A 24,684-nucleotide genomic window follows, 5' to 3' on the forward strand; every position below is an offset into this window, starting at 1 on the left:
AAGTTTGACAGGATAACAAAAAAGCATATTCTCTACTTTTCTATTCTATTCTTTACCTTTAAGTATAAAAGGACAAATAAAACAACATTCTGACTGTTTTGGCTAAAAGAGTTTGACAGAGTTTGTCTCCCCTGGTGACAAGTACCAGACCTGCTTGTTCCTCTGCAGACATGTGTTGCAGGAGAATGGAAAACACGATGCAGACTCCATGTTAAGGCAAGGGAGATAATAAATGTTCAGTCAGGTGCAGGGTGTGCTTAAGGCTGTGTATTTTTTTCCTTCCCGCTGAGGGAGAGTGGGCTATTTAAAGCTTTAGGGGAGGTGGAATAGGTGTAACATTGACTTGGCAGTGTGGGCTGCAAAGAGTTTGCAAAGTGGGACATTAGAGTTTGTCCTGCTATTCTTCCACCCTCTACACAACATATTTTTCTGGCTCCCTCTCCCCATCTCCGAGGGGTGCAGGGAATCAGGAGAAAAAGCGCAGACCCAGAACTGTCGAGCCAATGTCAAGTTGACACACCTATTTTCGCAGCTCGACCTCTCTACCTCTCTACCTCTCTACGTCTCTCTCTCCCTCTCCCTCTCCCTCTCTCTCTCTCTCTCTCTCTCTCTCTCTCTCTCTCTCTCTCGTGCTTTTTGGCATGTTTATTTAAATCTCCAGGTATTATGTAATGAAATCTTCCCATTTTTCTTGAGGATCTGCTGCCCACACAACACTGCAAGGAGATGAGAAGCCTCGCTGTTGTTACTCACGACATTGTGCATTGGCTTCTCGTGTTGAAAGTGTGAGTCAGTCATTAAAAAGTTCACACAACTCTGCTGTCAGAGCATCTTGGGTTAAAGAAAAAGAAAAGGCCACAGGTGAGCTCAGGTAATGCTTCACCTCCTCAGTCGTTAATGAGTCTCGAGGCTGTGCACATGTAACAGTGCTGAATGCATTCGACCTTATTGGGTAGGCTGGGTGTTTATGATTGATTATTTGCTTCTCTCTGCATTGTTCCTGCCCGCGGCAATATGGAAGTAAGCTCTGATTATGACACTGTTGCTGCCCCACTGTAAAGAAGAAAAAAAAGCCTCCACCATTCATCCCACTGCAAGCACTCATTGCATTTCATTACTCGTTGTTTTAATTTATTAGCACATAGCATCAATAAAAGGATGACTGTTTTAGCCCGGTTTATTCTTCAGCGATCCCGTTTCTTGCTTCATTGGTGAAAAGAGAATAACAAGCACAAGAAAATACCATTAGAAATAAATATAAACTTGGTACTTGAAGTGATTGAAAACAAAATGAAGTCATAAAATAAGGTTAGTCCAGTGGAAGTTTGCAGTATATACAGGAAGTGTGTGGTGATAAATGCTGTAATTGGGTTTTAAGCAACAGCAGTAAAGGCAAAGAAAGCACGACATAGATGGTAAACACAGCAGAGGGAGAGAGAGCAGAGAATTGGGGCTAGATGGGGAGAAGAGAGTGATGGATGTTCTGGCCTCTATGTAGGACGAAATGTCTGCAACTTTCAGGAGCCCCAGAAAGAAAACTTCTCCGCCTGATATTATTCTGGGTCAGGATAACCCGGGGGGAGATGAGAAGCAGAACAGTCCTGGCCTTTCTCTGGCCACACTGGGCTGCGTATCACTGCATCCCTGGTGTCTTCCAGAGCAGCTCAGAGTGTGCTCTAATACGCTCGCCAGCAGTTTCATCAGCACACGCCACACATGCACTACATGCCAACACAGACAGCATGCGCTCACATAGCAGGAGCTACAAGCGGAGTGCAAACAGTTTGTTAGCATAGTGGGGGAGTGTTCCCTATTTTAATGTATAAGCACCGAGCTCATCAGCAAGGACACATGAGACAGGAAGTCAATTACAGCCTCCTGTCATTCAGTTTTAAGTTCACCTGCCATATAGAGGACACAAGGAGGATCATGAGAAAACACAGATACAGACGGCTTCCATCAGTACAGCTTCCTTTACTTGATTTTAAAATAATAGTGTTAGAAATATACAGTACAAAGTCCAGGACACAGATTCTGCACGTCAGTGAAATCAGTGTTCAGGGCAACAAATCTTTGCACAACAGGACACAGCATCTTTATACAAATATGAATTTATGATATACTTGTTATGGATTAAATCTATAAAGATATATGTAACCCGTGTAATACTGTACTACCTAACAGAAGAGCATGTTAAGTAAATTAGGTAATTTAAGTACAGTGGCTCTAGTTTTTGGCCTCTGTCACTTTTCCAGGTTCATTCCTCTTCATGTAAGTGCAAAAAAAGCATAGAAACTATTCACTGGCAGCACCAACAATACAGAGCTACACACACTTCTATACATACAAAAACATAGTAGTTCTTTGATTCAGCCTGTGCGTCAAAGAATTAGTCATAGAAATGCATACAAGAACGAAAAAAATGAAACAAAGGCATAACTAATACATTTTTTAAACTGAAAATCAGGGTGATCCAGATTCAGGCATTTCTGAATAAGTTTGAAAATATTTGTTGTCTTTTTGCACATCCCTGAAAACAACAGTAAATTGACAGTGAATCTTACTGAAAACATTTGTTTGTACAATGTCTTGAAATATTGGATATCCTGAACAGTAGTAGAGTTCATAGAATATATATAATTTATTTTCCAAAAATCCCTAATCCATTGATTTGGGGGAATGTTGGTGATGATGTACAGGTCCCATGGATGTAATGTTCCACACTGGCAGGTATCTGGGCCATCGGCTCTCATGGCTCTCAGCATCACACCTGCTGTAACAGCAGCTGACAAAGTAGGTGCACGTGTACCCGCACAAAGAACAAAATGTCTACCTTTCATCAGTCAAGCCAAGAAAGTTACAGCTTCAAGACATAATCAAATACAGTTTTTATTCCCTGTCCGGCAGTTTTGGTTCCACCGTCGGTGACAGGAGTCAGTAGCAGAAGAAAGATGTTTTTTTCCAGTGACTTGCCAGAGTAGCTGATCCTATAACACTGTGGCCTCCTCCATGGCATTGACCCACCTGCATGAGGAGCAGAGTCTAAATTAGGAACAAGTTACAGCAGCAGCCTCAAGTTTTATAAACGTGTCATTTTGGTCTGCTTCAGCTTAAAACTACCAATCCTGTGCCTGTTACCACAGCATACAACATCATCCTCAGGCATTTGAACTTTATCGACAGGTCATTAAGTAGGAAATGGGGAGAGAGGATTGGGGACTGACAGACGATTCCAGGTGAACTACAGCGGGTGTACAACCATCATCAACTGAGCTATTATTATATATCACTCCCAAATTTGATTTAAATGAGTGTATCATGTCCAGGGGGATTTAGTTACAGAGTGCAGTGGTTAGCACTGACGTCTCACAGCAAGATGGTAAGTGGGTCGAATCCTGGTTCACTGTCTTTCTGTGTGGAATTTGCATGCTCCCCATTATCTCCACCTCACCATATGTGTGTGAGTGATGGAGTCTGTGCCTGGATGTCAAACTCTATCTATGTTCTGCTGCTGTAATAAACATTTAAAACACAAGTTGTATGACTACACTGCAACAAGCATACTGTTAGAGTGAGACAGTGTTTCCCAAATGAAGTTCCATTAATGCATTTACATTGTCATTGATATACATGTTGTAATGAGCTCTCAGTCAGGCAGGCGTCTCACCTCCGTGCTGTGTAGTTGTCCTCAGCTTTAAAGGTGTAGTACAAAGTGTTTTTGTGGTAAAGCCGGAAGACGTTGGACTCCTCTTCGTGTCTGTCAGGCAGCTTCACTGTGAAACCCAACAGAGGCAAACTCTCTGATGCTACTTTCTCCTGCAGATACAAAAAATCAATTAGGAAAAAAGAAGTGTATTAAAAGATATAAGGATGTAACTGTTTTTGCTGTTTTACTTATTTTTTGTTGAGTGGGGGCTCCAACTAAAACTACAGCTGATGTCTCCTCGCTATGTTTAGTGTGTTTGAGTGACCTAGAATGAACTGGGATGAACTGTTTTCAGGCATGAACTCCAGAAAATCCCAGAAAAACTGGGTCCTGACATTTTCCAGGGGTTTCCTTTCACATATGAAGAACACAGCACGATACTGTTTGGGTCAGATGCCTTCACAATGATAGGAACATTTCCAGAACATTCATGAGAGGGCTGGCGTCGTGGTCGAGCATGTAGGAGGCAGGACATGACGTTTAAATTCTGCTGCAGAAAGCAAGTGTTACTTAAAAAATTATTAGTAACAGCTCTAGGATCTCATTGTTTCTCTAAAGAGGTAAATCTGTATGCCTCCTCTTTTTAATCCTGAGATATTTGTTTTCTTCCAGTTTTTCAATTGCCACATGTTAGAAACATCAACACATCAAATGGAATTTCCAGCCATTTTTCTGCTCATTCCTGTAGACATTTGCGTTCTCACATACAGTCTCAGGAAAATGTCCAGATTTCAGTGCATGTGTGAAAGCAGAGTAGGTTAAAGGGGAGTGCATGTTTCCCCTCACCTCTTGAGCTTGATAGGTGTAAAGCACCTTGTCTTTTAGAAGGAACCACAGTCTCTTCCAGTTCCGCTTGCTCTTCTTGCTGCGCTGCAGAGTGCCACTAACGGAGCCTTCCTCTGACACTGTCACCTGCACAACAGGAGCACCGTTACTCACCAAAACACAACAGAGTGGACATTCACATCACAGCATCAACTGTTCATTAATCTGCAGTCTGCGGTGAACACAGCTCCTTCACAGAGAGCGAAGGTTGTACCTGGTTGAAGGAGACGGTGCCTTTCCGATGCCTCCAGATGTTGGGTGGATGAATGTTTTGGAACACAGCAGAGATAGGACGACTGGAGCGGTTTGCACGAGGGCTGCCTTTACCTGTCAGTGCAGACACATCTACACCTGCAGAGGCAGACAACTTCATATCAGTCAAAACACAGGACAGGTACAAAAGTACAGCACCCACAATGACAGACTCCAGAGCATGGAGGGTTGACTGTCTGAACTTTACTGCACCAGAGGCTACATCCATTTTTGTGGAACAGTGGAAATGAAACAGTATGAATTCATGAACATCCATCCATCCATTCATTATCTGAATCGCTATAATGCTTGAAGGGATCACAGGGAGCATCAAGACTAGAAAAGCGCTGTATAAAGATTCACATTCACACTTAGGGTCAATTTAGAGTCAGCGATTAATTTAACCCCAATCTGCATGTCTCTGGACTGTGGGAGGAAGCTGGAGAAAACCCATGCAGGTACATACAAACTGAGATTTCAACCAAGACAGTTCTTGCTGTACAGTACTAAACACTGCACCAATTAAAGAATAGAATGCTCCTTGAACTATATAAGGTAGATGAGAATACCATTTCACTAAATGCAGACTTTCTACTGTTATTTCTACTTTTCCAAATGTACTTCTTCCTGTATTTTAACTGTTAATAGTGCTAAACTCCCCCTGTATTTAGAACTGATGCCACTGATCAAGATGAGTGATGTAGTTACCATGTAGTGTGTAACCATACTCCCTCTTTTGGTTATAAGAAGAATAGCAACACTAACATTTAGTTGCTCACATGGAGACTGGGTGTCAAAATGATTGATACAAGGTAATTAGAGTTTCCTGTTTCTCTCTCTTCGTCTGGACCTAGCTTGAGTGAGTTTGGTTTTCCTGATTTAAACGACAAAAGCATTATTTATCACAAAAATAGCAGCATTTCCCCACCTCTCTTCTTTAGCTCATTGTAGCAGTGGTCACACACTTTAGCCATGCGGTCCTTCATGTATTTCAGTGGATATCTGTTCCTGGAGCAGCTTCGACAGACAATCTGCAAAATCCAGGCACCACAGGAACAATGAGAACATCCAGCACACTCAGTGCTCTGGTCAAAGGCAAAGTTTACTGTATCCTGACTATATATAATATAATAAGTAATAATAATAATAATATCAAAGTATCACAGAACGCTTTATTGTAATTGCGTGTGACTCACTCTCCCACAGCCGTGACAGTGATGTCTACGAAGGGTGAGGCTGAAATCTGCCGTGCAGTTCATACACATCATCACTTGAGAGACTGGAACAAGTGTGGGAGCTTTCTCTCCGAGGGACAGATGCAGACGATCTCTGGCCTGAAACCCACATTTAGCAATTTGAAACCCCTGCACCTAGTTTCTCATATCGCTGTGAAATGAATGAGAACCAGTGGCTGCACAGACTTAGTGAATCATTCAGAGAAGCATCATGTTGATGATAGGGTTGCATCATGTAACATCAGTTAGCATTAGAATACAGTGTTGATGAGTCAGTGTGCAGCATATTGACATGTTTTGCATCATTGCCGATGTAGCCACACTTCTCTAGAGGAACACATGGTCTAACATGTGGTCGGCACAATGTTCTTGTGAAAATGCAATCGTTTTAACCACCTGTATTAAATGTGTTGGTTAAAGTTAAATATCCAAGGAGAATGTGGTGTTATAAAGCCAACAGGCATATTTCAGGCATAAAGAGTTAACTCACTTCTCCTGAGCAGCTGTTGAAGGCTACAGATCCTCTGGTGTGTTCGCTGACAGTGCGGCTCAGAGTGTAAAACCAGTCCTCTCTTTCAATGAACGAACTGCACAATGCACAAATAAATCCAATACAATATCATTACAGAGATGATTTGAAATGTTATTAACACCAAAAATGAAGAAAAAATCACTGATGATGAGAAATCTTGCACCTTACTAGTTATTACCCGTCTTTTAAACAGAGACCCACCTTGCAGACAAAGTGATGGAGATGTCTGTTCCTTCAATCTTCAGTGCATTTTGGACACTCTCTATGATGGGTTTACTGACCTGGGTGAGTAATCAGTTTAATATCAGATCAAAAGTCAGAAAGACAAAATAAGAGAGAGAGAGAGAGAGAGAGAGAGAGAGAGAGAGAGAGAATATTCTATTTTCTGTTATTTGTAGTTAGCACCATTTCACCATATCCACAAAAACAGGAAATACAACCTTCATGATTCACTGTTACAACTATTATCAGTTTGTGTCAACTGATGACATGGGGTGATTTGATGAAAGACTCTGACCTTTAATCCGGTGAGAGGCAGCGTGTTCTTCAGTCTGTATTTCCCATCCTGCTGAGGGTACGTGTACAGCAACACGTCGTTCATCTGACAACAGATTTAACCTAAATCACTCACTGTGCATCTGAGGAATATTCAAGTCATTTTTAAAAGCAGATGTGTGGATTTATTAAAAGGATCAAATAAATCAGCTGCCCAGATTTATTCATTCATGTATGTACAGCTTTTCTCCAGTAGATGGCAGTCTAGGCGCGCACACGCACACACAATCACTTCCACTTAAGAGGTTAAACACAAAGTTCAAATTTAAAATGTGTTTATTACTTTTGTTTGTTTGTCAGCTTTAATACACAAAAACTACTGAGCGGATTTTCCATAAAACTTGGTGGAAGGATGTGATATGAGCCAAGAAAGAATCCATTAAAGTTTGGCACAGACCCGGACAAAGGAGTCAAGCAGACCTTTCTTTTTTCTTCTGCAATGCAGTTGGCTTTTCTATGAGGCTTGATTTAATTGAAGGGGAATGTTAGACTTTGATGGAGGGACAGTTTGTGCTTTACAGTGTCAGTCTAGCTGATGCTTCAATTGGATGTTTTCAGGATGATGTCGAGTGAAGTAGAGTTTGATGCGAGAAGGCTGTTTGGATCAGGGAAAGTTTTTCATGTGAGTTTAAATGGTATATGTTCAAGTGGTATCTTGTAGGAGTTGTATATGTGTAGTGGGACATTTCAGGTATTTAACCTCTGTGGGTCTGTAGCTATGTTGAGAGTCATTATGTTATAACACACCCACATACACACACACATGTTCACTTGTACAGCTCCTGAAGATACCATGAATTGGATGACTGAGAACAGATTCAAGTGGGATCTATGACATCACAACTTGTTGCCAGTCATCACCAATAGGCAACTACGATAACAAGCGTTGATGTGGAAACCGGCAGCCTCCAGTGTGTGTCCACTGGGGAAAGACATTTCACTGAAGTAGGGGTTTACTTAAAATCATGGGTTGCACTTTTTTATTATTAATCCGAGCGGATCATTTGTATTTGTCTTAAAATGTGACTGGAGGGGAGCTACACAGTTTAAACCCCTGCCTCCAGTTTTCATACATGACTGAGATACTTGAGTAAATAGATATTAAATTGCATCATTAACCTCTGTATTATCTTTTTCCCAGTGTATCATTTTACTCACTGTCCCTGTGTGTTTTAGTACCTGCTTCAGGAGACAGCTAGCTCCTGCAGACTTGTTTTACTATGCCGTCTCCAACATTAATAACAGATAAAAACACGTGATCAGCAGCTGGTTGGGTAAACTTGCAGGATAAAAAGTTACACAGCGATGATAACCGACATTCCTCCAGCAGAGACATTTACGAGCATTTTTAGTGTCAAGACCAGATCACAAATTTCAAAGACGCCACAGGAGGGAGAGGTGGTGTGCTTTGATGATGCGCTATGGGTAATTTGCAAAGGCGTTTAATCTTTCCAATCTTTCTTTTTTAATCTCTCTTGATAACAATATTTTAGTGGCATCTCTTATCTTAAACAGTCTGTTGCTTTGATTCAGTCGTTATCAACGTTCGCTTTTGTGAAACTCATCACGTGGTGTTGACCTGGCAGTGAAGAATGACCTCAATTATCCTCCAATTGTCACTTCGTTTTCATTTATAATTATATTTAGACTTTATTTATAAGTTAGGTCATTTTATATTATTCCAGGTGGACGTTTAAGGATTACCAGATGAAAATTATCCGATACAGCTATTTCTGGGTCATTTACAGTATTTAGTCTGTACCCGGTATTAACATCTGTCTCAGGTGAGTTGATCAGAATAAGGTTGGAAGTTTCTCCAAGTGTCCACTTGTGATCAGATCTCACTTCGCCGCTCTATATGCAAATAGACACGTTTAAAATTTCTCTTTGCAAAGGCTTAATTACGTTTTTTAGCAGTTAGACTATAGAAATGGGTCTGATGTCAGTGTGTGTGTATGGGGGGGGGGGGGATGAAAAAGACAGGGAGAGACAGCCGGAGGTCAGGAGGGGTTGCCTGCAATTCTACGAGATAAGATTTTAGTAATCATTAGGAGATCAACCAAGAGGGAAGTTGATGCCACGTCTGAACTGGCCCTTGAAATCTAATGATCTTAAGTGAGCTGAAGATACATTGAACTAATATTAGCTGACAGATGTACATGGACTGTATAGTTTATAAGGAGCTGCTGTTGACCTTCACTGTGCTGTCAGTAAAGACCTGGCTTAGGAAGTCAGCATTCACAAACATCCTGTGAGGAACCTCTGCTCTAAACAGCTCCGTCTGGACCCAGAAACATAAACAAATTATCTAACAGGTATCTCTTAACTTAAGTAATAAAAACAGGAAGAAGCATTTACCAAAAACAGATGCCTGGGCTGTTGACACTTCCTGCTGACCTTCATCAGAGTGCCCTCCTTCACAAAGACCTGACAACAACAAAAAAGAAAACACAGGGTTAAATCAAACTGAACATTTCAGGTTGTCTGATCATGACACATACAGGACGTCTGCAGTTATTAACAGTGTTTTTATTCCGAGCCGGGTGGGGATTCCCGGCTGAGTGACGGAGTAAAGGCCAACACAGGGTGGTGCAGGGCAGACAGGGTGGGCTGGCGAGCTTCAGACAGAAACAATGCTGTTATCAGAGTCGTACCCTGCCAGGCTGCAGCAGGTCGCGCTGGCCGTGAACACTGTACTCGATGTTGACCAGACGCAACAAGTTCTCCTGTGGAACAAAGAGAGAAAAGAAGAGGAAGACAGGGAAGAGGATTAGGATGCCAATATAACAGAAATGATGAAAAAGCATAAGCAGTCAGACTTTATTTTTCTGCTTGGCTGTTTTCATTCATTATGCAGGCATGTTACTCTTAATACTGTAACAGTGGCCACCCATTAACAAAGATAAAGCAAGAGTTACCACACTGCTATTGTCAATCAGTGCAGTTTCAGTCTACATATATTTTATACAGACTTGACCTTTGACCTTTAACCACTGAAATCGAATCAGTTGATCGATGAATGGGACAACTTCCAAAAACATATTGCCTCCAGCAGCTGGCTATCACCAGTGTGGAGCCATACAAAGTTAAGAGAACAACAATTTCATCAGGGTTCATCCTCTGAGGACCACGCAGGTGAGCACCAACTGATTCAGACTTGACAATAAGTGAAAAAGCATGGTGTGGTTATTTCTGTTTCTGCAATGGTAAAGGCTGTAACAACTAATTTCTTTCATGAAAAGAGAAAAGACCTAAATTTAAGGTGACTTTGGGCAAAGAAGTTCCAAGTTGAAGAAATATACAGAAATATACAGAAAGTACTAGGTTTTGTGGATTTTACAGATATTTATTTTCTGGATTACAAATGGCAACACATGATACTTACCCCATGTTTTAAACTGTCGTTTACTTGATCCTCAATGTCCGACACAATCGCCACAGCCGCTGAACAAGAGAAACACAGACAGAGAAATCAGTTCATGTTATACAAGGGGACAGAGTCCCAATGAATATTCATAATTCATAAGATGGTTTTTATTCCTCGCGTCTGCGTCGAAAGTCACCAAACCTAAAAGTCAGAGTGAGTAAAGAGTGTGGATGTGACTGCATGTCTGGACTCGGGTGGCTCTCTAATCAAAGATACAGTCAGAGATAGTGTTGCTGCAACTTGCCTTCTCATGAATTACACATTACAGCCTTCACACAGAAGAGGGCTGGAATAGCTTCCTGGTGGGTTACCACCACAGACAAAGAAATCTAAATTGGCTCTCTCATGGCCATCTCTCCATGCCAAATGAGCACATATAAATTCCCTGTAAACACACAGCGACAAACAGAGGCCGGTAATGCTCTCCTGCGGCGACACAGAGCAGCTGAGGCTGCTGTTTGTTTACGGTACCTTGGGTGTCTTCATACTCTTTGGAATCAGGGGAGAGGTTGTTCAGGTAATCTGTGAGAGGGGTGAAATAAATAAATTCCTTCTAAGAGTACAGAATCAAACCACTATAGGAGAACTATATTCTTATTCAGAGGAGACCTGCGCGGTTCATTAATCCTCACCAGTGAGGAGCATCCGATACTGAGCAACTCGCACGATGACCTGCAGGAGCTGCTGTTTGAGAGAAACCTTTTCCCCAACTGGACTCTGCTGCTGAGACATAAAGAAAAACACAAATTCAACCTTTTCGCTGTTCATTCAGGACTCATTCACTGCAGAGGTTCACTTGAATGAAAAGAAATTCACATCTGATTCACAAAACAGTCAAGGGTATATTAAAAAGTTTACAGAAAAAATATAAGTTCCAATGAGGAGTAAATGATACAACACTGGACCATTGAGCACAACCACCAATCATATTCATGAACGAGGCTGCTGGTCAGCCCAGTGCTTTGCAGAATGAGTGTTTATGTGTGTGTGAGCATGTGTTCTCATGTATCTTTTATTACTGTTGTGGGAACACAGTCACAATGATAGATTAGATATAAGGGTTTTCCCCCAAGTGATTAAAGTTCATCCTGAGGGACTTCTGCTGCTGCTATTTGTATAACAATGGATATCCATTGTGTATACATACTTATACATATTTGTATTTAAATGTAAATATCTTCGTGAATACGATTTATGTTCAATCTTTATTTAATTTTCACTTTTCACATTTCACTCTAAACCACATATCTAAATTTCATGGTGGTGACAGAGGAAAGGTTAAGAGATCTCGATTCATCCTTCATCCTCATTTCATGACAATCAGTTTTAGTTTGGACCAGAGCCATGAACCGACTGCGTGGCTGACATCGTCCTCCACAGAGCCACAGTGCTGTAATGCATGTAATGAAATGTAATGTAATGATGTAGCTGCACTGCTATAGAAACGGAGGGTGCCTCGGAGAATCCAAGGATTTATTAAACACTTTCTCGCCCTAGAATCAAACAGAGAAATCTGCCCAGCTCTGCAAAGACTTCCTGCCAACTCATCTCCTCAGTGGTCTATAAAATGAGGGGGAATTATAGCAAAGTCCTAAATCGATAAATAGGATGAATGCATATGGCACAATTGGATTTCCTTCGACAATCCAAATAGATTATAGTAAAAAAGGTCTGCACCACTGATCTCTGCCAGGCCCTGTATTGAGCAGCTGGCTGGGCACTGTTGATTGTACATACAGTAGTGAACCGATGAAGAAATCTCCCTGTTGAATGTTTAAGCATGTCATATAATAACATCCCATTTTTCTAAGCTTTACACCTTAAATCTATCAACTTAATATCTTCTATAAGAACGTCTGAGGCAGACTGGTTTGAAAAACTGTTAATTTAATTGAGGCTAATTATAACTCCTCACTAAAGTGCACAGAAAAGCTGCTGGGAAAATAATCCATTTTAATATTCCCCTGATTTAAAAAACGTGTTCAGTGGTGTTTCATCGTTGTTCCGAGTGGCTCATGCCAAACATATTTGTTCCTCACAAAAAATACATAAAGTTTATATTTTTCCTTTGAGGGTCATGACTGTTACACTTAACATCCAAGAACGCAGTGTAGTTCTTCCATTAAATTAAATTACTATTTCATTTAGCCTCACACGTGACCTTTTGTTAAGGTTTGGATCTCTTGCTTTAAGTGTCCCCGCCTCACAGACACACACATATACACACATACACCAAACACACTTTGCCATAATCATCCCAGCTCCTGCAAAACATGCACTTCATCTTTGTCAGTGCACATAACAAACACACACACACAAACACACTGAACCCTGCAGATTAAAGATAATGTGCAGAGATAAGAAAGATAAAGATCAAATATCAAAGGTTGGCTCTGAATGTTGTCTCGGTTATTTTTTATTTGAAGCATCTAGGTTTATGTTGAAGTACTCTCATTATTCCAAACGTTCCCATTGGGCATGTTTTCTTCTTTTCATGCAGGCTCATTCCAAATTGTTTTTTCTTACAGACTACCAATCAAGGGCAGCACTGCAACGAAAGGAAGAGGAGGAGAAGAGCTGAGGAGGACCAAGATGACGAACATATGGAGACTTTATGCGATGTAAAAATACTTTGTATATGTATATGTTACAGACCTTTAACATTATTGATACATAAGTCCATGTTGTTAAAAATTCATAGCTGTAACTTTGTGGTGAATAAAGAAAGGTAAGTTTTCACATTGCTTGCATCAGAGAACATTTAATTCTCCGACTTCTGTGATACATGTGTGAATATTTAAATTAGAATTTACATTAGACTTGTTTTTAAATATCGATTTTTATGGAATGCCTTGTGTTGCATTACATGTTTAGTGTTAAGTGTTAGAGGGTTGCTATCAGTCTGACCTCAAACTGGTGAACAATCGCAGCAAAGCAAGGTGAAGTCCGGCAGCTGTCCTCCAACAGGTTCATACTCCGGTCGTAGTGTCCGATGTAGGTGGTAAAAACCAAGAACTCTGCTTTTCTGCACAGGAAGATGTCAGCGATCCTCTGGCTCTCCTCCCTGAGCGGAGAAACAGTCATAGCAGTCAAAGCAGAATATAGCAGTTATATTTATGTGTGCTCCCTATGGAACCATGAAACAAGGATGGGGAGGGGGGTTCCTTTAACTCGTGGCATATGGCTGCATGGATGTGAGCCAGTATTCCTTATTTCAGCAGCAGTGTACATGTGAAGTCTCACCAGTGTCGGATTCGATTCTCCAGCTCGGTGAGGATTCGGCGGTGCAGGGTGTAAACGTCCGGCAGCTCGTTGAGAATCTCTCGTAGTCTCTCTTCCTCCACCACAGGTTCGCCCTCGTCCCCGACAGCCGCCCCCACCGCTTCCCGAAAGTCCTGGCACATAGGACGGGAAGGTCAACTCTTATCACCTACGTTAAAATCTTACTAAACTTACTGTTTCACTTAAGTCTGCATTTTCTTCCCTCCCACTGCAACTGAACAACAAGAAACTATCTGATATCTGACAGCAGGGTGTACATGAGCTATTATATCAAGGAATCCCTTTGAGCTGACACTGGTTTAATCCACACACCAGACTGAGAGTGACTCTAGGTAGGGAAGTGAAAGAGCAGCACTTATTTCTGTCCTCATTACCTGTGATAAGGTGCCCTTGAGCAAGGCATTGACTGCTACAGTAGAGCTGCTCAGGGGCCAAAAGATCAGACTATGTTTGTTCTGTGCAACTTAGCACTTGCAGTTTGCACTCAAGCTATGACCATGAACATAATTGGAAATTGCTCAGTGAGCAGAAAAACAACATAAGCAGTATTTAATCAAAGTAAAATTTAAGAATTGCAAATGAATAAATGTAATATGCATTAACTAAACAGATGTTAACATGTAAGGGAATTCAAGATGCGTAAAACGTAATCCTTTTTGCCGAAGTCTGACATCTTACTGTTTGGAGCCTCACATAGAAACAAAGAAAATATCTGGACACACATATTACCTGAGTAAATCAAAATAAAAAAATAACTCACTTCCTGAAGAAGCTTGAGGGCTTTCACGTGCCTGTGAACAGACACATTTCCACTATTCATCAAGAACATTATTATTTTTGACAGAGAGGTAGATATGTGTGCGAGGGGAATGAGTTAACTTACAATCTCTCTGTATCCACCAGTTCCTTCGCTACGTAAAAGGCTCTGGATCGTCCGTCAGCCTGTAAACGATCGCATTATTAATATTTAATAAGCCCAGGGTCAGGAGGAGCTGAAGCTGGCCCTCTCCACATCTTCTCTAGGCAGCAATCAAACTTCTAAATAATGAGGACAGTGTTGTAGTCACGCATTAACCTCCATTAACCCACATTAAAATCCTGGCTTGTGAAAGCAGTTGCCCAACCTGAGAAACACTTCGCTTTGTTTTATTTGGTTGATTTCTGGTCTTTAAATATGTCTTAATTTCTAGCATAATGAAAAAGGTGATACCATGTCTTCATAAGCGCTGGTACAAAACAAAACAGATTAAACTGCATTTTAAAGGATGAAGACGGACTATAGAAGACTTAAAGGTGGAGATATTCCAAAGTAATTACTCAGTGTTTAAGATAACTATAATATTAGAATCAAAGCGATCAATCAATCAAAATTAATTTGTAAAGCTCATATTCACAAATCACTATTTGTCTCATAGGTCCTAACAAGGTCCTCTGTCCTTAACCCTCAACAACAGGAAGGATAAACAAACCCCAAAAAAATATTAACAGGGGAATAGAAACACAGAGTTTATGTTAGGGGACTCTTTCTCCTCCGATATTAGATGGTGGACAGGTAATGTTTCAAAACACTATCCTGTCTTCACCCTGCTGTGAGTCTATCCAGGCAGGATATTACAATTTTATCAAAATTCACACAACAAATGTCACAACTATTCAATGCATTAATATTACTTGGAACCTTGAGACAAGCTCAACTCCCATTGCCAGAACTAACCTGTCTGTTATAATTGATGTCTGTGCCTCCATCTTCTTCCTCAGAGGTGCGGCCCTGCTCCTCTTCACAGGCCGTCTCCCCCCTGACATCACACACTGAACCAGTCTGTGGACTGACGGCCACCGAGCACACATTGTAGGCTTCTGTGTAGGCACTGTTGGGAGAACCACAGGTGAAATACAGGGAACACACAGTCGATATATATCAATGATATTTACTGTGACAGTTTACATATAATCACATTTACACTTACTAATGCAGTAAGTAGAATGCAATAACTAAAATCAATGAGGGCCAAGCAACAAACATGTTTCATAGGCTGCCTGAGTGTAGTGTCAGGAAACATTGATCCTCTATTGGGACAATGTCTCCCGGCCTTTTCTTTAATCCTTTTAAGGGGTAAGGAAGATGTGACAGTTTCCAGTATTTCACAAAACAAAAGGAATAATTACAAGAATGTGTGAAAAAGTAAATCAACAACTAAAATGTTCTTTCTCTTATTCCTTCACTCGTCTTGTGTCCCCTCAGATTTATCTTGGTACCACTTGGGGGGGTCTTGTTTCACATGTTGGGAAACACTGGTCTGGTCTGAAAGATTGACTTTCTGTTTTCATCATAAATTTGATGAAAGCTGTAGAATCTATAATCTCCATTAACTGTCAAGTAAAGCAGATGGAATTCATTTAAACCTCAAAGTCATTTTAAGGTCCTTTGAAAAATCACTATAATAAAAGTACAGCATTCAGTATTAGCAGCAAATATAAATTGATAAAGTATTACAGAAAGCAATAAAGTCATCATGAAAGGCCTACGGTGACAACTGATCCCAGTCAGGGAGGCAAGTCGGTGTTTTATGCGACGCGATTCTCTTCTGCAGGGAGCCCAAATGAATATGCTGATGTGCAGCTCAGCAGGGAGCGTACGCAGCGCAAATAAAAACAGGTCCTTAAGTTACAGTAGAATTGCAGTAGACCTCTATGTGACCAATTGCCTTGACTGTGATCCCGCCACGTTTCCCTCCCAGCAGCAATGGACTGAATCCCACTGAGATGCAAATTAGCTGCATATGAAGGATATATTTGGGCCGTTCAGATCTCTGCATCGCACACATTAAAGCAGCATGGCCCATTACTGCTCATAGGGTCTTACTCCGGATGAGATACCAGGGATGCTTGAACCACAAACTACATGTTTCTATATTAGGATTTTATATCACTGGCACTGTCTCCGTCACGTCTCACTGTCCTGCCATGTTGTTCGAAGGCTCAAGGCAATAGGGATAAATTACAGGAGGAGATTTAAAAAATGGATTATTTTTCTTTTTCCCTCAGGTTCCTTGTGAGCCAACGGTACAGTGATAAGAGTGATGGGTCAAATTTGCCAACTATCAAACTATGTGCTAATATTATCCCTTCAGGCTATCGCAAAGCTATATCTTTTTGTCTTAGCAATTCAAATTTATCAAAATAAAGTTTCATAAACATCCACTGGACTGATATTGCTTTTCTGTGATTACATTCTCTTCTTTCAGAAAACTATCATTCAACGGCTACAACTTTTTTTCTGTTTAGTGCTAGCACAGAGAACCTGGGCACACATGATGTGAAACTTGTGCAACTGTTTGTGATTGAAAAGCAGGACATAAAACTCTTATTTGCTCAAATGTACATTAACGGTGGTACGTGGCATCTTTTTCACATTCAGATTTTAAGGACTCAAGTCCATTTTTTTATCTGGAGTCATTTTTGGTCTGAAAGAGGGTTTGGGTTTCAATTCATCTGAGCTCTCTAGCTAACACTTTAAAGGTTAACTTGACTTGTATTGGAGCGAATCCTAATTCCTTCTACCTTGAATAAAGCCTCATTTCTGGCTGAAAAAAATCATGAAACAACCATCATGTTTCATCACTGATTTCATCTGGTGCTCGTTCAGTGATTGAGTTCCGTGTTCAACCTCGGTCTCATCAGATTGTAGCATCATTTTTCAATGTGGTCTTGGGAGAATGGATTTTTTTCCCTTGCAATGTTAAGCCATTCTTGGATATGTTTTTACACGAGACAAGGCTTATCTCATCCCTCCATAGACCAAACATGCAGTATGAAGACGATGAGAGATGGTTGTCACATTTAGGGAGCAGCTGGAACTCGCCAGAAATTCCTGCAGCTCTTTTAATGTTGCTTTATACCTCTATGCAACCTGACCCTTCCGCCTTCTTTTCTTGATTTGGGTGGACGTCCTGTTCATGGTATCGTCACAGTATTGTTCAGTATTCTCTCCACTTGTTGATGATACAGTTCATGCTTTGAAGGTGCAGCAGGGTGCAATAAGAAGATGTCATGAAACCCCTACAGGAACAGCTGTGGTCTACTTTATTTAGAGTTGTTCTGAGTCACGTTACCTCATAGCAGGTGTGCAAAAACTACTGTTTAGCACGAGTGTGAATATGAGAGGTTGATTTTGAATTCAGTTGTAAGTTATATGTTTTTCCTTTCAGTTAGTTTTTTATAATTCACATTAAAGGATGAAAAAAAAAAGTTCTGGATTTAAGCATCTTGTTTTTATCATAAAACAAGATTTTTACAGTAAAGCTAATAGTATGGTTTTGCACACACACTATGATGGTGAGCACGATGAGAGGGAACCACTGCAGTGAACAACTGCTGACTACAGAACACACTGAACAGATTGTATCTCAGCTTGTTGTTCTTCACTGGCTAGAGAAGAGCAATGACTCCAAAATGCTCTGTCTATTAATCATCCTGAGCAGCCTGTATGATATGGGAACACACCAACAGGAATGCAAGGGGGTTGGGGGGTTGGGGGGGTTAATGTCAGCACAGCATGGCTGATCATACCAACAAATATCCCCACAGCACGCTAACAAGAAGCTCCACCAACAGCATCAACACAACAAGCTGTTTCTGCACCGAAGCAGATGATTTATGAATGAAACCACCCTGTGCTTAACTCAGACCTGAGGGGACCACCACCACCCTCCCCAAGTGTTCTCTCCTCCTCCACCACCCAACATGCCTCAACAACACACAGGGATACATCACAGCTGGGGGTTTGCTGATCTCACTGCAATGAAAAGGGGAAGCTATACTGTACAACACTTTCCTGTAAATCTGATCACCACAACCCTGCCGGCCGTGATCACAGCATCAGGGGACTCAACGTTATAAATAGTTATAAATCTTCCTCCCCAGGGGCATTGTTAAACCCACACAGTCAGCGTAATAAAATGAAGACCAGTGCTTGGTGTAAAAGGTGGTAAGGATCACTAACATTATGTCCAGCAGGATCACCCGTGAACAGACACTTGAACAAAGGCTATGGATGACCAATCGGTTGGCTGGTTTGTCCACCGCTTTGTTCTTAACTGAAATATCTCAACAGTCATTAAAGGTATCGTCATGATATCTGGTACATACATTCATAATTTCTCGATGATAAAACCCACTGATGTTGGTGATAGATACAGGGATATTGTTAATAGAGAGCATGGTGCAACTGCATTTTGGACTTTTGGCAATTTTGGTGGGGCGTGAACCCTTAGGAATCATGCCAGTTGAATGATTCCTAAGGGTTCTCTTAAGTTATAATGGTTGTTTTTTTGCGACAAACCATTCTCATCACACTGCTTTATAAAGCCAGGTGTGCTTGCACCTTAATGGATTGCCAACGTATGGCAGATTTGCCAGGTAGTAATCCATATAGGTGCATCACTATTACTACTCTATTCTTTTACTATTTTGATAGTCTCTAAAAATCACCAAAAATATCCAAATACCAGATTTTTGTAGGTCAAATGCACATTTACCTGCCAATTATTCTAGACAGCAAAGCGCCAACAATGCACTTGACCACAATTTATTTTAGAACCAACCTGCCCATGAGTGCTCAGATAGGTCCAACGACCTGGGCAGTGGATTTGTACCACACTAGAGCCGATAGTGTCGTTCACATACCTTTCTGTTTCCTCTTCAGGTGACTGAGTTCTGCTCTTAAACCCCGGGAGGCTGCTCATATCCACATAACCGTCTGTGTCATTGGCAGATGACAGCACTCGATTGGAGGCTGGACGGTCAAAGAAGTCTGTGAAAGGTCCCCGTGGAATAGTCCTCTGCTGTGAGACCTGGACGTTCTCATAGTCTGAGCTGACGGCAGGAACATTCTCATAGTCGGAGGTATCTGTGTTGGGGAAGGAGATGGAGCGAGGCTTGGTCAGGGGCAGAGGTATGAAAGGCACACGGGAGCGGTCCTCAAAGGACTCCACTCGGATGACGCTGCGATTGAGGAATGCCACAGCGCTGCCTTTTCTTATGCTTTCGTTGTAGAGCAAGAAGTTGGAGGTCGGCTCAATTGAAACTGGATGTCTACTAGCAGAGTGTGAGTTGAGCTGCGGAGACCTACTTAAGCTGTGTCTATCTAAATCCAGCAGTCGGCTGGGCATGTGGTGGCTGGACTCTGCTGAGGACTTGGAGGAGCACGGACTGACATCCACCAAAGACTTGCTCTCAGTTTTCCGCCTAAACTTGAGCATCAGGAAGCGCTTAATGGAGGATTTCTTTTTCCTGTTTTTCTCTGATGAGTCTCCCTCAATGAGAAGTGAGGGGGAACTCTTTGTGATGGGCCGCTTGGTGATGTAGGCCAGTTCAAATGGCGGAGGAATATCTACCACAGATGTTGGAGTGGACAGGCCGCTGCATGACAGTGGTGAGCATCTGGAGAAGCTTCCAGAAGAACAAATGGCTCCTCTCTGTCTGTGAGGCTCGTCTTTGTCTCGGTAAGCACACAGAGGCGTGTCTTGTGCCTCCATGGAGAGGGAGCGGGGGTACAAGGACAAATAGTGGGGTTTGGAATAGCTATTGTGCCGCACTGAGTTTAACATAGGGCTGCTGCTCAGAGCAGGTTGTCCGAATCCACTCATGTAGGGGCTCGGAACATACTGCATTCCCACCTCAGCCACGTTGTTATTAATATGGTGTGACATTGAGCGAATTTGTATCCTTTTGGCCTTTCTATCCAATGGAAAGATATTTCCATTGCTTGCACTGTGCCCCGGCTCCTCGTAAACATGATCATCAATGATGTCCTGCTCCGTATCAGTAGTGTCGTCCAGGAATGGGACTATGTGACCGTCCAAGTCATCATCGTCTCGAAAGACGTCTGAGGCGCTCGGGGAAAGCAGCTGGCTTACGGAGAGAGAGGAGGTCAGCGAGGTGTCAGTGTCTGTTGGCACTGAGATGGACACCAGTCTGAACCTCGGCTGGTAGTCCAAATCATTCAAGAAGGCCTCAGTTGTATGAGCTTGGTGCTCTTCAGTTTTGAAACACTGCCATTTCTGACATGTTCGTCTCACCTTGTTCCTCTCACCGTTTTCACAGCCGTATCCATCACTGTTAATAACTTTCACGTAATTCTCAAAAGATACAGATTCGATTTGTCCATTTTCTGCTGTTTTCTCATAGTTCCCAGCTGATACCGACGAAAGCTTCTGAGGTGTTTGTGGACTATCGACTTTGTTATTTCTTGCCATCATCTCTCTGTTAATAATGTCATTTGAAGAAACATAATAAGGCTCTTCGATTGAATCCTCCTCTAAGGCAACGTGTTTCTTTGCTGTATCACAGAAGTGTTTCTGGTCTTCAGGGATAAAGTCATAAAAACTAATGTTCTGTGGGTTTTCGCCTTTTTCCTTCATTTTACAGCCACACCGCAACTTGAGGATGTTGCAAGTGATGCCACAGTCTGAAACCGATTCCTCCTCCCTCTCCTCTCCATCTGTCAGGAAACCTTGTTGTGTATCAGTGTCCTTCATGTTTTCGTTGATGGGGAAACCAGGTTCATCTGTGAGCGACTCAGTTAAATCATCTGCTGTACAGTCGCCTGCTTCAACCTCCTTGATGTGGAGCTTTTCCTGCCTCTCCTTCATGTCTCGAATTACAGCAGAAGAGCCTCCCACCTCCTCATCAATGCTATTAACGGAAATATCTCCCACTGAGAGGCCATCTGTGTCAGCCAGCGCCTCACCTGCATCACACCCTTCAGCATCCATGTCCTCCGTTAGGTCTGCGTCAATCATCTCCACAACCTCCTTAGGGTCAGCCATGAGTTCAGCACTGACCCACAGTGTTTCCAGGGAGTCCGGCTCCTCTGTTAACGCACTGTCCGTTAATCTCCAGTCCTCATCCATCTTCTGAATCACGTCTTCTTCCATTTCCTTCTCTTCCTCTGTCACCTCTCCGTGCTCCAGCCCTCGTGACACATTCTGCAAATCCTTTAGTGGTGATTTTAGGACAGTGGCGTTAAATTGTTCCTGTGCTGTAATCCCTCCGTTTAGACCATTCTGCGTCTCGTGCTCTTCATCAGCCTCACCGTCTGAAGATAGTAAGCTGCCATTACTGCATACTCCTAGGTTGCCATTAATCTCTGGTGTGAGTTTAGGTTTCGGAGCGATGGTAGGTTTGGGACCCCTGGGTGCAGACATGAGAGGGGAGGGTAGCTTCAGGTTGGCGTGACAAACAAATCTTGTCGTCGGAGCAACAGAAGGCTTGGTGTAGTCTGGGAGAACAACAGGAAAGGGAAACTGTAAGATTATGAGCTTTAAAATAGCAAACAGGTCATTTGTATTGTGTCCCTGTGACCTAACACTGCCCAAAGGTTCCCTCTTCACGAGTAAATATATTTCAAGCTGATCACTTTCGGCAACCAACTGTACAGACCATGCAAGTCTACTGAAAGCTTCCTTAGTTAACATTTAAAAGCCGCTCAAAATAAAAATAAAAATGCTCCATAAAGATAAAGGTAATAGAATAGAAGAATGGCATCTATTCTTTCTAATAGAATACAAAAAAAATCCAAGGGATTTCCCTGACTCACTTCCTGTGATTCAAAGGAGAGAAACCCCTCTCAGGCTGCTGCTGCTGCTTTTAGAGTTTTATTGTAAAGGCAGAATATAATGACAAAAACACAACCTGTAGCATATTTCATGTGTGTATAATAAATTGAATTGATAACATATAATCATTTGCAGAGAGGAACCGGGAATGAGGCTAATCAAGCATGACCAGCAAATTACTCTCACCCACCAAACCTATAAAACACATCCTTCATGCAGACTGCAGTGCAGCCGGCTGAGAACTCCAGTGGTTTGAGTTTTTACACCTAATGGAGCTGTTTTTAGTTTTGCTTAACCACAGAGTAATGGTATAAAGTCGACAACCACTACTCTGATAAGCACAATAATCTCTATAATCACTGAGTCTCACTGCTTCATATGTTGTTGCCCCCACTGGATTCACCATCTATCCACAGGAATGTAGGAGAAACGGAGTAAATCAAAGAAAGAGGAAAGATCTCAAACTCGGTGCTCTCTGTCAATCCTCTCTGTCGAACTCACGCAAAAAAGCTTCACGTTAACTATCACATCAACAGTGAAAATGGGCTTTTAAACCCTCCCGTCTCCTCTCAATAAACGTCTCACCTGTGTTCATCTTGTCGAGGAAGCGAGCAGTTCCAACATCTCGCTCCAGAGAAGCAGCTGCGATACGCATCAAGTGAAAGAGCGGAGCGCGCAGCAAACTCCGTCCAACTGTCCACACACACACACACACACACACACACACTGAGGGAGAGAGAGAGAGAGACGGACTGAACACAGCTCTCTCTTCCTCTGAGAGAGACGCTGCTCAGCTGATCGCTGTGCGTTCGGGACGCGACTGGAAACCAAATGGAAAGACGCTCGACCCCCCCCCCCATCACGCCACAGGACCCTCCTCACACAGCAGTGGCTCCAGTACAGACTCCAGTGATGCAGATGTTTACATCAGCTCAAGCAAGTGAATTCAAAGGCTGATTTGTGTATATATAACCTGTTTTTTGGGTTGTTGCTCTATCTGATCCATTGTGAACATGACATCTCAAGAACGCAGAGAGAGAAATTCTTCAGCTTGGGTAAAAACGTACAACTGTTTCCATTTCGGTAAAAAGTCCAGATCACTGTGATGACACACTTTTTCCGGCCTAGTAAATGTAGTTTCTCAGGAACACCTTGGGGTCAGTTATTCATATTTTTTTCACTTTAACTCAAAGATGACACCTGGAGATACAATTTACACAAATATTGATTTAGACTCACGGATAAGTTGATTCGATTTGGGTGGTCAAAGGTCAAGGTCAAAATGGATTCACAAAACATGGTTTTACCTCTTGAAACTCAAGTCTGCTCTCACAGAATTTCTTTGAATTTTGACCAGATGTAAGACCTAAAAGCGTCTGAAACTTTTCAGACTGAAACTTCACTGTTTGGAGGAGGAATGGCTGTTATTCTAGTTCTATATGGTGCAGTAATAGGACTATCTTGTGCAATCACAAACTTCACAGCAGGATTCTAACAATAAAAGCATCGTCGATAAGAACTTTTATGCTTTACACATAACAACAACCTAAAAGATTGTAACCAAATGTCTTCGTTGATCATATATAGATCGTTTACTAATGCTTGATTTATCAGTCGTAAGACATGAATGACCTTTGGGGTTGCCAGATTGTGAAGTTTAATACTAATATCGTGGAGGCTTATCAGAAAGTGAAAGGCCCATGAAAAGGATACGCAACAGACAAGAAGATTTTCGCAACCTGGCAACCCAAACGTTGTTCTTATTAGTAGTTTATAGCTTCTCTATAAAGTATTGACAAATTCTTTATCAACCATTAATGAAGTCATACAACTTAAAAAACCCTAACAAACAGAGCCTAATGAGGACCTAGTACCAAAGTATGTTGTTTCACCTTAAAAAAACACCATTAGTTCCATTAAACCAGCCCTTCCCAGTGTTAGAGACTGTAATTGCATCAAGTTATAATCAGGTGAAAACAATGTATTCTCAGATCTTAGTTGGTATAAAGCCACATTTCTCAGTATTCCCCTTCACGTCTGATTAGAAACCAGTCTGTATCTGCGATCTTAAATCAACTCTCCCGCATTGATAAACTTGTTTTCCTGCACACCCATCTGACGGTCTGATTGGTGTACAACAAGCTCCGCTCTACATAACAGGAAACTGCTCTCCCTGTTTCCTGCTCAGCCCAGCCTCACATCCTCAGCAGCTCATGGACATCATGTTCACATTTAACCCCTCTGTGAGTTAG

General features: G+C 41.9%; 2 protein-coding genes across 4 annotated transcripts in view; one reads left to right on the plus strand and one right to left on the minus strand.

Moving 5' to 3' along the window:
- LOC128425379 (40S ribosomal protein S26) overlaps positions 1-24,684 on the plus strand; it is a 178,121-nt gene that overhangs the window by 43,071 nt on the left and 110,366 nt on the right. The gene's annotated exons all lie outside the window — the stretch shown is intronic.
- LOC128425202 (FYVE, RhoGEF and PH domain-containing protein 5) lies at positions 1,955-23,244 on the minus strand. Of its 3 annotated transcripts, none has more exons than XM_053411744.1 (21): positions 23,018-23,244; positions 19,500-22,095; positions 15,529-15,682; positions 14,698-14,756; positions 14,575-14,605; positions 13,776-13,927; positions 13,440-13,596; positions 11,165-11,252; positions 11,004-11,054; positions 10,491-10,549; positions 9,760-9,831; positions 9,464-9,532; positions 7,068-7,151; positions 6,752-6,831; positions 6,509-6,605; positions 5,980-6,117; positions 5,712-5,814; positions 4,746-4,882; positions 4,493-4,618; positions 3,668-3,816; positions 1,955-3,024 (listed from the first exon to the last, which is right to left on the minus strand). In XM_053411744.1, exons 1-21 carry the CDS (start codon positions 23,085-23,087, stop codon positions 2,988-2,990), a joined length of 4,509 nt encoding a protein of 1,502 aa, XP_053267719.1. In that variant the 5' UTR covers positions 23,088-23,244; the 3' UTR covers positions 1,955-2,987. The 3 variants fall into 3 exon arrangements, with proteins under 3 accessions (XP_053267719.1, XP_053267725.1, XP_053267711.1); XM_053411750.1 differs by having other exon boundaries at positions 4,520-4,618; positions 11,165-11,255; XM_053411736.1 differs by having other exon boundaries at positions 11,165-11,255.

This window comes from Pleuronectes platessa, chromosome 2, assembly GCF_947347685.1.
Source record: "Pleuronectes platessa chromosome 2, fPlePla1.1, whole genome shotgun sequence".
NCBI lineage: Eukaryota > Metazoa > Chordata > Actinopteri > Pleuronectiformes > Pleuronectidae > Pleuronectes > Pleuronectes platessa.

Bases quoted from the DNA above. Each gene is read 5' to 3' on its own strand.
- LOC128425202 (XM_053411736.1), bottom strand. From the start codon at position 23,087: ATGCGTATCGCAGCTGCTTCTCTGGAGCGAGATGTTGGAACTGCTCGC. The intron at 15,683-19,499 runs GTATGTGAACGA...TTCTCCCAACAG, and splicing joins CCTGAAGAGGAAACAGAAAG to TGCCTACACAGAAGCCTACA. The intron at 13,597-13,775 runs GTGAGACTTCAC...TTCTCCGCTCAG, and splicing joins GAGAATCGAATCCGACACTG to GGAGGAGAGCCAGAGGATCG.